The 13,663-nt window shown below is 36.4% G+C and overlaps 1 protein-coding gene across 8 annotated transcripts in view; it reads left to right on the top strand.

Annotated features, from left to right (window-relative positions):
* The window catches only part of CACNB2 (calcium voltage-gated channel auxiliary subunit beta 2), a gene marked incomplete at both ends in the record, with an annotated part of 240,035 nt that extends 232,775 nt beyond the window's left edge, over nt 1-7,260 (top strand). For all 8 annotated transcript variants that reach the window (XM_084281287.1, XM_084281289.1, XM_084281286.1 and 5 more), the window contains 3 exons: nt 458-553; nt 1,919-2,104; nt 6,775-7,260. In XM_084281287.1, the coding sequence (XP_084137413.1) occupies nt 458-553; nt 1,919-2,104; nt 6,775-7,260 (768 nt within the window). The remainder of the gene's footprint in view (nt 1-457; nt 554-1,918; nt 2,105-6,774) is intronic.
* Between the last annotated feature and the right edge of the window lie 6,403 nt (nt 7,261-13,663).

Genomic DNA, 13,663 nt, shown 5'->3' with positions numbered 1-13,663 from the left:
GTTATGTACTTTCATTCTCCAAAAAAACCTACACAGACCTTGTGAAGAGGTACTTGGAAGAGAAGATCAAATGGTTGGAAGATGGAAGAGGAAAGCAATTAAAGAGTTTCAAATTAGAGACAGACGACAATAGACACAGCAGAGGAGAACAGGAAGGGAACTTTTTACTGTTGATAACAGAAAATTAAATGCTGGGGAGTATGTGAACATTAGCTTGTCCTACATGTAAGCAGCATGAGAGATGCTCCTGAAGCCAGCAAATGAAGAATTTGATCTGCTCAAGTGGACAGCTAAAAGCATGAACATTTTGAGTGGCTATAGATGTACATTAAGTCCAAAGCTCTTCACAGGCCACTGACTGAAAAAAACTTTCTAAAAATTAGTGGGAGAAGGATCAAACCTTTTTCTTTTTGTCTCCTCTACCAACATACTTTTGTTAACGTCTTATTTTCCACAGGTTTTACAGAGGTTAATAAAATCTCGAGGGAAATCTCAGGCCAAACACCTTAATGTTCAGATGGTGGCAGCTGATAAACTGGCACAGTGTCCTCCTGTGAGTTATGTTAATTTATGTCTTGTTCAGTTGAGAACATCTGATTCCTGTTCAAAGGTGCCTTTACTTTCAGGCATTTAATTATGTAATTTCTGTACTTTCTAGGAATGTTTGCCCCCTTCTGGCCATATTTCACTATTGCTTTTTTTGCAGAATGCCTCCTGTCTGGGTTCTTCACAAGGGTACAGGGAAAAAAAAGCACTCATTGTCATAATTACTTGGATGTGTGCTGAACACATACACTGCTAGAACAAAACGAGTTTTTGTTCTACCTTTTCCTTTTTTTTTTTTTTTTTTGGGTGGTGGTGGTGGTGATGGTATTTGTCTGAAAATGGACTAATGATCTCTCTTGATGACTGTGCAGTTTAGGATGAGGCAGGTGGTAGCTCTCTGTGCATATGTTACCACAGCTCATCACTGCTTATGTTCTTGGTCACAATTTAGGCAAAGACCTCTGGGGTACCATGTAGCTGAGAAGCTCTATGGTTCTTCTGTTGATGTGCATTTATGCAAATTCTCTCAACTTCCACATATAAAGTGAAGGTGATGAGACCCCAGATGTGTGCAAAATGTGGCAAGCATTGTTATCTGCATACTCAGCTCCCAAGAGTATGTTAAGAACACAGAATATTCAATTCAATTGAAGTCCAGTTCAATTGCAGATGTGGAAATTTCATCATTTAAGTTCAAGCACCTCCGTTAAGAGACTAATCTCAGCTCTTCAAGAAGGCAACGAACAATGCTAGAAACATGCATAAGGTCTCAGAGATGCTTTCAGGAGAACTTCCGTCTCCCTGACCAAGGAGAAAACGCTCCTCCTAACTGTAGATGGTTGTAACTAATCTTACACATAATATTTGCATGGAACTTGGAAACTAGATGCTCTTTCTTAATCCTGTTTATTACTATTATAAGTTATTTGTCTCAGTTTGCCTTCATTTTGACTGAGTTATTCTAGGTGTGGAGGTTGAATTCTTTTTCTTCACGTTCCATTTTGTTCCAGTAGCTTTGAAGCTTTAATATTCAATAATAAAATTATTTAATATTATAAAATTCAATTAATATTTTTTTCTGAATATTTGAGTTTTAAAATTTGTTCAAGCAGCTTTTTCTCATCTTTATTGACTATTGGTGCTACTAAGTGGAAGTCACGAGGAATTGCTTTGGCAAGTATAACGTTAGCAGTATTTATGATTGCTGTCGTTTGTATCACTTGCACAAAAAAAAAAAAAAAAAGTAAAATATCTTAACACAAGTGTTATAAATGTGGTTCATTTTTGATGAATGGAGAGTGTGATAATCAATGTCTCTAGCTGATCTCCCTTAATCAGGTGGTTATTCTCACTAAAACCTTTCCTTTATTAGGAAATGTTTGATGTAATTCTTGATGAGAACCAGCTGGAAGATGCTTGTGAGCACCTTGCTGACTATTTGGAAGCCTACTGGAAGGCCACACATCCACCTAGCAGCAATCCTCCTAACCAGCTTCTCACTCGCACACTTGCAACAGCTACTCTTCCTATTAGTCCAGGTCCAAATATTAATTTACAGGTACAGTTTTTATGTAATCTCTTCTTTTTTTTTCCCTGTCGACTTCCCCTTCCAAAGCACAGTGTTGGTCTGATACTAGAATATGCTGAATACGTCTTACAGCTGGTGATAGAGTAAGTAGTTTTTCAGAAGACAGTTGCCCATTTTTTGTATAAAAGCCAAACACAAACACATTATGGTTACCACTGCTATATTCACAGTAGCATGTGTTAGCATATTGACTAGTGGGCTGTTTTTGATGCCAAAGGCTAAGCAAACTTGATTGAAAACATATTGTGATTTGTAGTGGAATACTTAAGGTTTCATTGTGCCCAGAACGCCACTGTGCCTGTAACGTGTACCAGCCACAAGCATTTTTATAACTGGTTGTATGGAATCTAGTCATAGTAATGAAACTGGGCTAATGCTTTGCATTTTCCTGCCTCTGGTAAATCTCTAACTGATAGGCACGCTATCTCTACTAGGCAAATTCCAGCCCCAGAGGCCCTCCGTGACAAACTGGCTTAAGTACAGAGCAGATCCACAAAGGGTAGGGGGAATCTGTGCTTATCAGTTGTACAGTTGTAGAGGTTTAAAATGGCTAACTGAGTTAGTGACGTCTCAAGGTCAAGGTGGCCTTGGTGGTTTCGTTTGCTCTTTTATTCGTTGGCCATTGCTATGAAAAGTACCTATTTCCTTCAAGCCAAACTCTGATATAAAAACAGAGTCCTGCCACATATTGCACAGACAGACCTCGAGAGGCAGTCTTCTCTGAACCCACAAGCTGGGAAATTCATTTTTTTCTCACCTCTGCACTGACCTGCCTGTTGTTATTGGACATAGTGTCCTCTCTCTTCTCTCTTCACTTTTGCTTTATTTAATCATATCAAGATATTCAGCATAAAGAGAGCCTTTCCTCTGTATATGTGTTGCGTGACTTGAAATGAGGACTTTAAAGATGCTACTCCATTATAAACAGTGAGTGACACCTTGAGGTCGAGATTACAGTGGAGATTAAAATGCATCTGTTCCAGCTCTAGGAATGTCTTATTATATCTGAATTTCCACCTAAGTAACAAATTTACACCAATATTGTGTACCTATATATTAGAATTCATGACTTTGGCTAAGAAAAATACGTCCTTTTAGAAAATGAAGGAACAAAAAAAGTCTCTGCACCCAAGCTGATATGCTGAACATTTGTTTTTTAAATCGCTCTTTGTTGTTATGGTCTTGCAAAACAATTGTGTGTGTGTGTTGAAGAATTTATTTCCCATTAGAAGGCCACAGACTTATCAGGTTCTCTCTTTCATGAGGAATATTGCTTTACCAACCTTACAGGGTATCTCCTTCTGCTTTCAGAAGCAGTTGCAAGAAAAGAGAGACTGTAAGCTGTAGCTCATTTCTGCCTTTTTTTCTGTCCTCAGAGCTGAAACACCCTGAAAAAATTGTGAGCTGGAAGAATTTCTGAGTATGAAATTCAGTGTCATTGTGTGCAGACTTGCTAGATAAACTTCCTTTGCTTTGTAGATCTGTTAATTATTTTGCTCAAGATTTTTATCTTTTGGGTGTGGATTTATAATTCACTTACTCATAATATTAACCACCTGCCCTGGAGGAGTTATACAGAGGTTAATAACACCTTTTTGAATGTTGTGTTATCTGTATCTCCTTACAAATTAACAACTTTTTATTTTAAAGACTAAAAACAAGAGTGTACTTGTAGCTTCACGGTTTGTTAATCCAAAAGGCCTGTTAATCCAAAAGTGTGGAGCAATGGGGGTCCCTTGTGGAATGTAGAACTTAATGTTCCTTTTGTTTCATTTTCCTATGACACACCTTCAGCTGACATCTCAAACCTGCCTATGTCAAGGTCTTGGAATAGAGTGGGTTTACAGTAGCTGAAACCATTCTCTCAATAATGTTGAGACCCTCTAGTAGGAGAATTTAAAGTGTGTGCCTTGTACTATTTTTATGAACTGTTCTAGAGAGAAAAACCTTGCCACCAGCCATTTGGACTGGTAGGCCCATATCTGCACTGGAAAGCATTCTCCTCTGGGTCCAATGTGGCACCCCTTTGCCATGAGACGTAATTGTTTTTTGTATTTTTGATAGACCCAGGTCTATATTGTAATGACAGATTTGTGTTGCCAGCTGCCAGAGTGGTATTTTTGTAGCACAATGCTGACAGTGTGCGTTGCATGGCATGAGGTGCTTGAGGAATGCGCTGGTAAACACCATATCCCACCTGCCTATCTGATGGGCTGCACTTCGGAGCCAAGTGTCCTGATAACTGACGTCTGTTCTCAGATTTCCTTTTGTAGGGAAATAGCTGGCGAATTCCAAAAAGGAGACTGGGATCAAGCACATGGTGTAGGTGATTAGGGGCCCTCCAGATGGAAATAGAGAACAAGTCTAATTGAGTGTGTGGACACAGACTTTTCTCTCTCATTTCAACGCTGCTTAGGCTTCTTTTCAAGAACCCCTACTTCTTTGCAATTACAACCTGAGTAATGAAACGAGTTTGTCTCAAACTTTCTCCATTTTAGATGAAAACCTTATGAGATTGGGCCATGAAATTTCTGCACTGCAAAATCTAATCCAGTTCAGAGCCCTAATTTGTCTGTGAACCACAAAGCCAGATCTTAATCCATACTCAAACTGTACCAGCTCAGTGTCCCTGTAATACTTAGTTTCAATGAATTTGCTTATAAATGCCAGTAGCCCCAACACTATTCTGCACTTGCAGGGTAATAAGAGTATTGGTTCTAAATGTGTTGACTGTGCTCCTGCTCACAGCTCATTACAGCAGAGGAGTTGCATCTGAGTTTCTAAACCAGCATTCTCTTCAAAGCAGGTTCAGATCTTGCATTTGTTCTCAAACCACAGCAATGACAGATTTTATTAGTCACAGTTGTATAGAGGTGCCTGCATATTCGGCATTTGGCCATATGAGAATTAAAGGGTTTTCATGTGTGTATCCAGTTTGTGTGTCTTAAAAAGTCATGGTTACAAACTAATAAAAATGTGTTTACACATCCAAAGCAGACATTGCTTTACTCTTTAGCCTTTCACTTGATTCCATTTATAGTTCACCTCCACAGAATCAATTCAATTCACCTTGAACACATCTACTAATGTTTACAATTACTACGTTCTTTTTCCAGCAAATCGCAATCATCCTGGTAATCATAAAAACAAGAACAAAAAACCTGTATCACCATTTCTGGCACCTTGTTCTCATATATGCTGTTTGTTTCAAATGAGGAACACATGGAGCAGTGCAGTTAGTTACTGGGAAGTTTATAGTACAAAATACTGTCTGAGAAATGTCAAATATGTCAAATTTCTGATTTGAAATATGTTGCTTTTGATAAAATCGTGATAAAATACAGTTTTTTTCCTGTCCAATTTCCTGTAATTTTACTTGTTGGGTTGCTAGGAAACCCACCTGCCAGAATCTGTGGCTGAAGGACAACATTTCTTCCTTCTACCAGCTCTTTTCCACTACATACAAAAACAGAAAATACGTCTGTGAGCTGCCTTAGAGGCAATCTTATTTTCAGAGATACGAACATACGAGGACAAACTTTAGACTAACTTTGGTAACTACAGTACAGTCTCACAAACAAATGACTGTATAACTCCGTTAAAACCAACTTTTAATTTTGTGCCAGTAGCAATGATTTTGTCTTGAAGTTCTTAAGCTAATGTGAGAAGGGTAATTCAATTTCACCATAAACTATTTAAGATTTGGCAATTAAACTTGAAAAACCTTTGGCTGTGGTTTGGGAATAAAAGTGGGTTAATGTAATGAAACCCCAAATTGAGTTAAATAATGCCACTTGTTCATTTTGCAGTGATTTCAAAGCATTATGCTGGCGAAGAGTAGGTTTGATATTACCTGGTAATTTTTATTTTAGTTTTTTAATAGCAGTGGTGTGTTAGGAAGTTCTTTAGGTGATAATATCACTGTCCTTCTGCTTTCCTTGGCAATGGTTTGTATTTTTGGACTCTTAAAATTATGAAGTTAATGTTTTAATTTTTCATTACTATGAGGAAATCAAATTATTGCTGAGAAAAACAGGAGGTCAGTGATACTATTAGTATCATAATACAAACTTTATTGATTCCAAATCCGATTGCATTTGTATCTTAAAAAAAAAAAAAAAAAAAAAAGAGAGAGAGAGAGAGAAAGAAGCTACTACAAAAGAGCCAAGGTTTTGTACTTTGGTTCTCTTCCGGAGTCTCCTAAGCCCTTTGTAATCGCTTTCTATTAGTGTCTGTTTCCAAGCAGGCATTTGTAAACTCTAAACTGATATGTGCCCTCTCCTGGCATGATGTGTCTTTAATTTTTCTGCAGTTTGTCCTGCTTCTGCATGCTCTCTTTTTGTCTGGATAACAATTATGGCTAACTGACACAGTCAAAACACAGGTGACAAGTCAGTGTCACAGACACTGCATGCCACCCTCCTTTCTGATTAGAGTGAAAAGAATTGTTTGTATTATAATACTGAATTTTCAGTAAAAGTTGAATTCAAATGTTTTTCTTTTATAGTTTAGATCCAAAGTGGAGTGTTGTGTACTTAAATTTCACTTGTTTCTTGATGCTTTCTAGTTTAATATGGTATTGGGGAAAGTTTTAAAATGTATACTCACGTATGTGAACTCATTGGTGGTTGTGACAGCAGGGATCTCAAGGAGACCAGAGGAATGACCATTCAGTCCCTGAACGCAGCGGTTCACAAATTGAAGAGGAAGCACGGGTTGAACCCATCAAGAAATCCCAGCATCGCTCTTCAACCCAACACCATAACCATCGCAGTGGTGTTAGAGGCCTTTCTAGGCAAGAAACTTTTGACTCAGAAACACAAGATAGCAGAGATTCAGCTTACATAGAGCCAAAGGAGGACTACTCACATGAGCATGGTGACCACTATGATTCTTACAGGGATCACAATCACAGAGACGAGTCCCATGGGAGCAGTGATCACAGACATAGAGAATCAAGGCATCGCTCAAAGGAGAGGGACCGGGAGCAGGACCACAATGAATGCAACAAACAACGTAGTCGTCATAAATCGAGGGACCAATATTGTGACAAGGATGGAGAAGTGATATCTAAAAAACGTAACGACGCGGGAGAATGGAACAGGGATGTTTACATCCGTCAGTAACTTTTGCCTCTGGCACTCTTGTGTTTCTTTGAAGTCTTGTAACAATGCCCCTTGAAAATATCTTTGGGTTGTTCATTGCAGAACATATGGTATCCTTCTGTATGCTGATTTGTATTGCTGTTGCTTGCATAGCAATAGCATGAAATAGAATATTCATATACTTATTTTTTTGGTTAGTGCTATATGAATTAGCGTAGTACAACTGCAGAGTTCCTGATGTTGTACTATGCTGTTTTTCAAGCTGTTTTTTGGTAGCTGCCACTTGAACAATATCTGTTGCCATCAAGGTGTTGTTAGTGTTTTTTAAAAAAGAAAAAGGTACATTTGATGTTAAATAACTTCCCGTGTATTCAGCAAGCAAGAATCAGCACATAAAAATCTAAAACTTTTTGTCTGCTCTGATTTTTAATTTGTAATGCACTTGATTTGCATATTGATTTAAAAGCCACTGTCTGTTGCTTGTACCTCTGGTGGTCTCCATTTGAGGACGGAATTCAGTCTTGCCTTACACACAGGGGATCATAAAGTCAAAATCAATTTTCTATGTATTGGTACTGTGTACTGTATATACAGTTTATAAATGTTCTTTCTGCCGACACCTTCTTACTATATAAGTTTGATCACACTGTTTTAGAGTCCTAATGCCAAGTCAGCAGATTTGCTTTTGAATTACTGGCAACTGGAACTAGCCTCATTTAGGAAATCTGTAACAGTGTTCAATCTAAATACTTTTTTCTTCTGTAGCAGAAAGCTTATACTTCTGTAAATACAAATGAGTGCTTGAGACAGAGGATCTAACCAATTCTTATACGTTATGCTGTCCTTGCAAACCCAACTTTGCATTTTAAATTTTTGGTAAAGATAACTAATTTACCACTATATATATAATTCTTCTCCGTAGAGGTCACAAAATTGCAATGGACACTACCTAATTTTTGTTCTGTTTTCAGAATAATAGAGAGCACACGTGATGGAGGTGTGTATGTGATTGGGTGGACAATGGATGGACAAATGTGTGCATGTGCACATCAGGCAGCAAAGTGTGAAAATCTACTGAAGAAAACAAAGGTTACTCAAAAGCCCAATGTGTTTGTTTCTTCACTCTATTGTTGATTTAAAAATCCAAATTGCAGTCAGGGAATATGAGGGAGTTTACTGACCCAGGTAATTGAGAAAGCATAAATCTGCTGGCTCTTGTTCAGACTTCAAGAGAGTAAAAACAGGCAAATGTTACTGTGAGTGTTTCACTGGAAATGTAAAATCTTTGTGTTTTAGAGTATTTGTTTTAGTAAGAAAAGTTTACACAGCTTGTGGAGAATTATTTTGTTGGAAAATAAATTTTTGTAGCTTCTCCACTTTTTCTACACTTGCCAATTCCTCTGCATTCCCACTTTGCAGCCAGCTCACTGCTTTGTGCTGCCAGTGAGAGCTTAGAAAAACGTGACAAAGTACTCTGTTGCGAGCTTACTAGAGAAAATGCATTGAAATCAAAAGGAGTGAAAACAGTTTGTTTTGCATTGAACACCTGTTGCACTGGTAAGTGGGGGGAAATTCATAATTATCGTTGGCTACAGGTTCCATACCCTTGCCTAGTGTAAAGGCTGTTCTGCATCACGTATAGTCTTTGTAGTAATTGTATGAATGAAATACTTTTTGTATTTCACTGTAAATATCACATTATATAAAGACTGTAGTGGGATAATAATTCATTTAGCTGGAATTTCTTTTTATTTATTATTTTAATTCTGGGAATATCAGCATTGCCTGATTTTTGAATATCATTTTAGTGAAATGGAGGTGCATGCTTTCTCTAGCATCCAAGCAGTTCAGTTTGACTCTCTTACACATACCTTGCTCTCCCTCATGCTTTATATGCATTTTTTACAACTCAAGAGTGTGAAATTCTGCTGTCAGATATCTTGACGTTTCTGCTAGTGCTGCTGACCGTTGTGGTTATTCAAGGGTAGTAGTTGGTTCAAAGCATGAACTGTGGGGAACACAAGGGTATATTTTCTAGAAAGAAATTTCTCAGCATTTCTCTAAACATCTAAATGACTTTGTAGACAAAGGAAGCATAGGTAAGTAGACCTGTTGTATTACTCAATGGATATATAAGAATATATAAAAAAGTGGCTTTTGATATGAGGGAATTGTCAGGGTATCAGTGGAGAAAAACATTGAGTTTGTTATTTGAATCATATCAGATCGCATTTTAATGCAAAAAAAAAAAAAAATATTGTCTTGCTTTCTATATAGCCTGGCTTTAGGTATTTTACCAGCTTCAGAAACTGCTGTTGCTCCCCACAACTGTTACACAATGGTTTTGTCTTGCAAGAAGTGATGTATAGATTCCACTACAATACCTTGAATGTTTTTTTGTTCTTTTCTTTTTTAAAATTTGCTACAGGAGGTATTAATTTCCCACCTTTCTTAAATTATTTTGAAGGAATGTTTGGCAGAATTTCAAAGCACTGAACAGTATATTAAAACCATGGATTAAGGTAACCATGTACAGACAAATAAAGAGAAAATAAAGAGCACAGTCCAAGCCCTAATATTTAAGTATGGCCTAGATATTGATTTATGGAATATAAATATCTTACCAAGAAAGGCATGTCCCCGTCCAGTTAATGAATAATCTTTTGTATACTTCAACTAACAATGTGTAGGCAACATACTAACGCATTTCTTAGGCAGACAGTAGGTTTATTTTAGCCTTGCTAAGGTATTTTTCTTCAGTTATTAAGAGTGACAAATCAGTTGTAATGTGAGCTTGTACTACAGATTTTGCACAATACCACCTGCCTGCTGAACACTACTTTGAAAAGCACTTTAACAGAATTATTTCAACAAGAAGCTTTAAAAATACTCCAGCTGGAGGACATATCAAAGGTTATTGTGATGAAATGTCTTTGCAGAGTTTTGCAAATAGAAAGTTTAATATTGTTTGCATTAGGATACTAATGAGTTCATATTTCTGTATCTGGTTTCAGGAGCTTTGAATCTGAGGAATGCTAGAGGTCCCAGTGAGCTCCAGTCTTCTTATATGTGTGTGGTACAAAATAACCTGTAAAATTTCTATTCAAATGAATCAGAAAGATGATAAAACCAATGAGTGAGAAGGGAGGAAACTAAAACAGTTGAGTGATACATAGGTCTTGTCAGCTCTACTCTATATTTTTCTAAAGGATTACAGTATACGGAAGGAATGTGATACAATTTAACATTTCTGTGTATATATGTTAGGTGTTAACTTTTTTTGTATGTCTTTTCAAATGAGTACACATCAGTGTTTTTGAGCAGCTCAAGTCTATCAGTTTAGTATCACAGACATCACAGAAGAAAGGATTCTTGAGGAGGGGTTAGAAGGAGGTGGGAGTAACAGTCTCCAGACCTGTAAAGGAACAGGACAGTGAGGACAAATAAGCAACAGGTTTATACACAATTAGCATCACTAGGTGTTAAGAGTTGGTTAAGTGTTAAGAGAAGAAACTATTTGAAATAGGTCCATAAATTTTATCCACTGACTAGGAATTGAAAAATGAATTTGCAGATGGGAGAAAAAAAAAAAAAAAAGAAAAACTTTTCTAGAGTAATTGTGAATTCATAGTCTGATATCAGGAGTTTAGAATTTCAGAGTCTTTGACAATTTATGCTTCTCAATGTGTAAAATATAAATAGTGACTCCTAAAAATTTGGCCCTAAATAATGAAGGCAGGTTTTAAAGCTACAGTTTAAGTGGAGTTTGTTAAATGGAGGATAAAGAAATTCAGTTCTACTCAACAAATCAATATAGATACCTAGTTTCACTTTTCTCTGCATTTGCATGCAGATCTTTTGCATCCTATCCCCGAAGTTCCTGCTCAGTTCAAGTATCCTGCCCCTTTAACTTACTATCTTTTGTGAAATTGTTAGTAATCATCATTTTTAAGCTCCATTGGTTTGTAAAGTAATATTCATGTTCTGTGACAACTGCAGAGGGTTTAAGGTGACGTATCAGCATTCCCCGTAGCTGGAATGCAGTGAGTGGTCCCGATGGCTTTTCGGCAGTGTCTGTCCAAAAAGTACAAGGTTACAGTAAACCACCTCCTGTGGCATTACTGACGCCTCCTCAAGATGCATTTTTGTTTCTGGTTACATTTGACCTCTGATTGCTTTGATGCATCAGGCTGTTTCCCAAATGCTCGTTCTGATGAACCTGTTTTTTGTTCTTACAATTTTGACTTTAATTGTATTCCCTCTGTGAAAATAGCACACTGCAAACAACTATTACACAGTCTGGACAAAGACCAGAGAAATTCATTTTCAGAATGTAATATAATATTTCTGGTGTACATTTATGTATATTTATTACTTTACTGCAGATTGTTCACCAAAATTTTAGCTGTTCTATCATCTTTAAAATACATGGATGACATTATATTGTGAATATTTTTATTCAAATGTTATTCAGTCAGATTTACTGTTCGGCAATTTGTCTATAATTTATTTCCCTACTTTTTATATAACAAACTATGTTAAATATGTGCTTACAGTAGTTTTATGGACAGTTTCTTTTTATAGCCTATCACCCTAGAGATGTGTTCCTACGCAGCCCCAAAAAAGATTTGTATCAGATATAATAGAGATTCAGCTGGTTCTTCTATATTATCTGTCTCCTTTGTTACTTTATTCTTACCAATTATCTATCAGGCATCCTACTTGGCAGTAAATTCTAACACTAGAAACTGGATTTGTTCATAAAGCTTTAGCAGTGAACAACAAAACATAAAAAAGAAGGCTTTTTATTTTAAATTACCAACTCCAAAGTTATTACTTGTCAATCATCTTGACTAGCCTGTTTGTTACTAAAGCATTCCCTCTTCCTTAAAGAGCACATGAAACCCTCTGATCTAAAAGTTGTTGGGCTCTATGACACATGAATAATAATACATCATACTATCCTAGGCTGTCAATTTTCATATTTTTATATTGACCAAGATAAATATTTAGATTTGGCACCATTACTAATAATCTATTTCTGCAAATAGGGAAAGGTACTTTTCGGATTCAATTTTTTTTTTTCCAGACAGGATCTGATTGTATGCCTAATCTGTTTTGTAGGGTTTATCTTTCATTAAAATTACAATAACTTTTTTTTTTTCTTAATTTAATATATAATATCTCACAGTGTGAGATATATATACGTATGTATTATATATATGTATTTCAATTGTTTTTCAGCACCAGACACTGAAGCATGATTCAGTCTGCAAAGCATTATCAGGAAAATAACCACATCTGGTATTAAAAAATACATATACACCATACATTAAGATTTGTGAAAAGTACTATAATTCCTGTACTTTTAGTTAAAATTACAGTCACACTGGAAAGATAAACAAGAACATCTATCCAGCTTTAGACATGTAACTTAGCAAGCTTTGACCACAGTCAAAATGAGGCTGGCTCCTTCCAGTGATGATTTAAAGCATCTCAATTAAGTTCCTGTTCTGAACTGCCTGATGGAGAAATCTTTTTCTCTCTCCCCTTGTGTTATCCCCTCTCCCTAAATTACCAGCAGAGAGGTGGTCCAGGGGAGACAGCTGAGGCTTAGCTCTTTAATATACTGACTGCTTATTCAAGTCTATCAGTGACTTTTGCAGAAACAACTCTAATAGTTAGAAGTTCAGATATCAGCAGTGTTTTTTCTTCCATGTTAAGTCTGGTTTGCAATTACACTGGAATCAAATGTAAGTCATTTGCTTTTTTTTTTTTTTTTTTTTGGGGGGGGGAAGGGTTAAGAAATTTCTCATATAAAATCAAGATCACCTTCTTGAAAAGACTGTTTATAACTAATAAATATGATAACTTCTCAAATTTTCGCAAAGAATTCAGCATTGCACAGATCCTGCTACTGAAACTGGAGGCAAAAATTCCTCCCTTTATAGGTATCTGCAAATTTCAATATATAGTCTATGTATGCTGATTAATGTTTACAGAGTTTATATATTCTGAAAAAAAAATGCTTTTTTACTAGCACCAAGTTAAAGATTTCAACATGTACTTACAGTAAAGGACTAATACATTTTGTTACCAAGTAGTTATTGTAGTCATATTTTGACTAAAAAGACTGTAATTTATAATACAAGTGATTACAATTGTAAATGGGTTATCTTACCTACTACTGATGAATCAAGATGACTTTAAATCTTCTTTTGGCATGTCACGGTTAACAGCAAGGAGTGAGCTACCAAAGTAAGCAAGAGTTCCCTCCTTCTAGTCTGCTAGGATAGGCCTAATAGAGTACGTACTAAGCAGCCTTAGCAGAACAGAAGAGGAGACATTTGATTTATTCAAGAATAGTACAAAACATATATCAAAACATTTATAGCAAATATAAGTACACAGCCAGACTAGTGAC

This window comes from Netta rufina, assembly GCF_964035555.1.
Source record: "Netta rufina genome assembly, chromosome: 2".
Taxonomy (NCBI): domain Eukaryota; kingdom Metazoa; phylum Chordata; class Aves; order Anseriformes; family Anatidae; genus Netta; species Netta rufina.
Note: the sequence above shows the minus strand (reverse complement) of the source record. Positions and strands in the feature narration are given on the sequence as shown.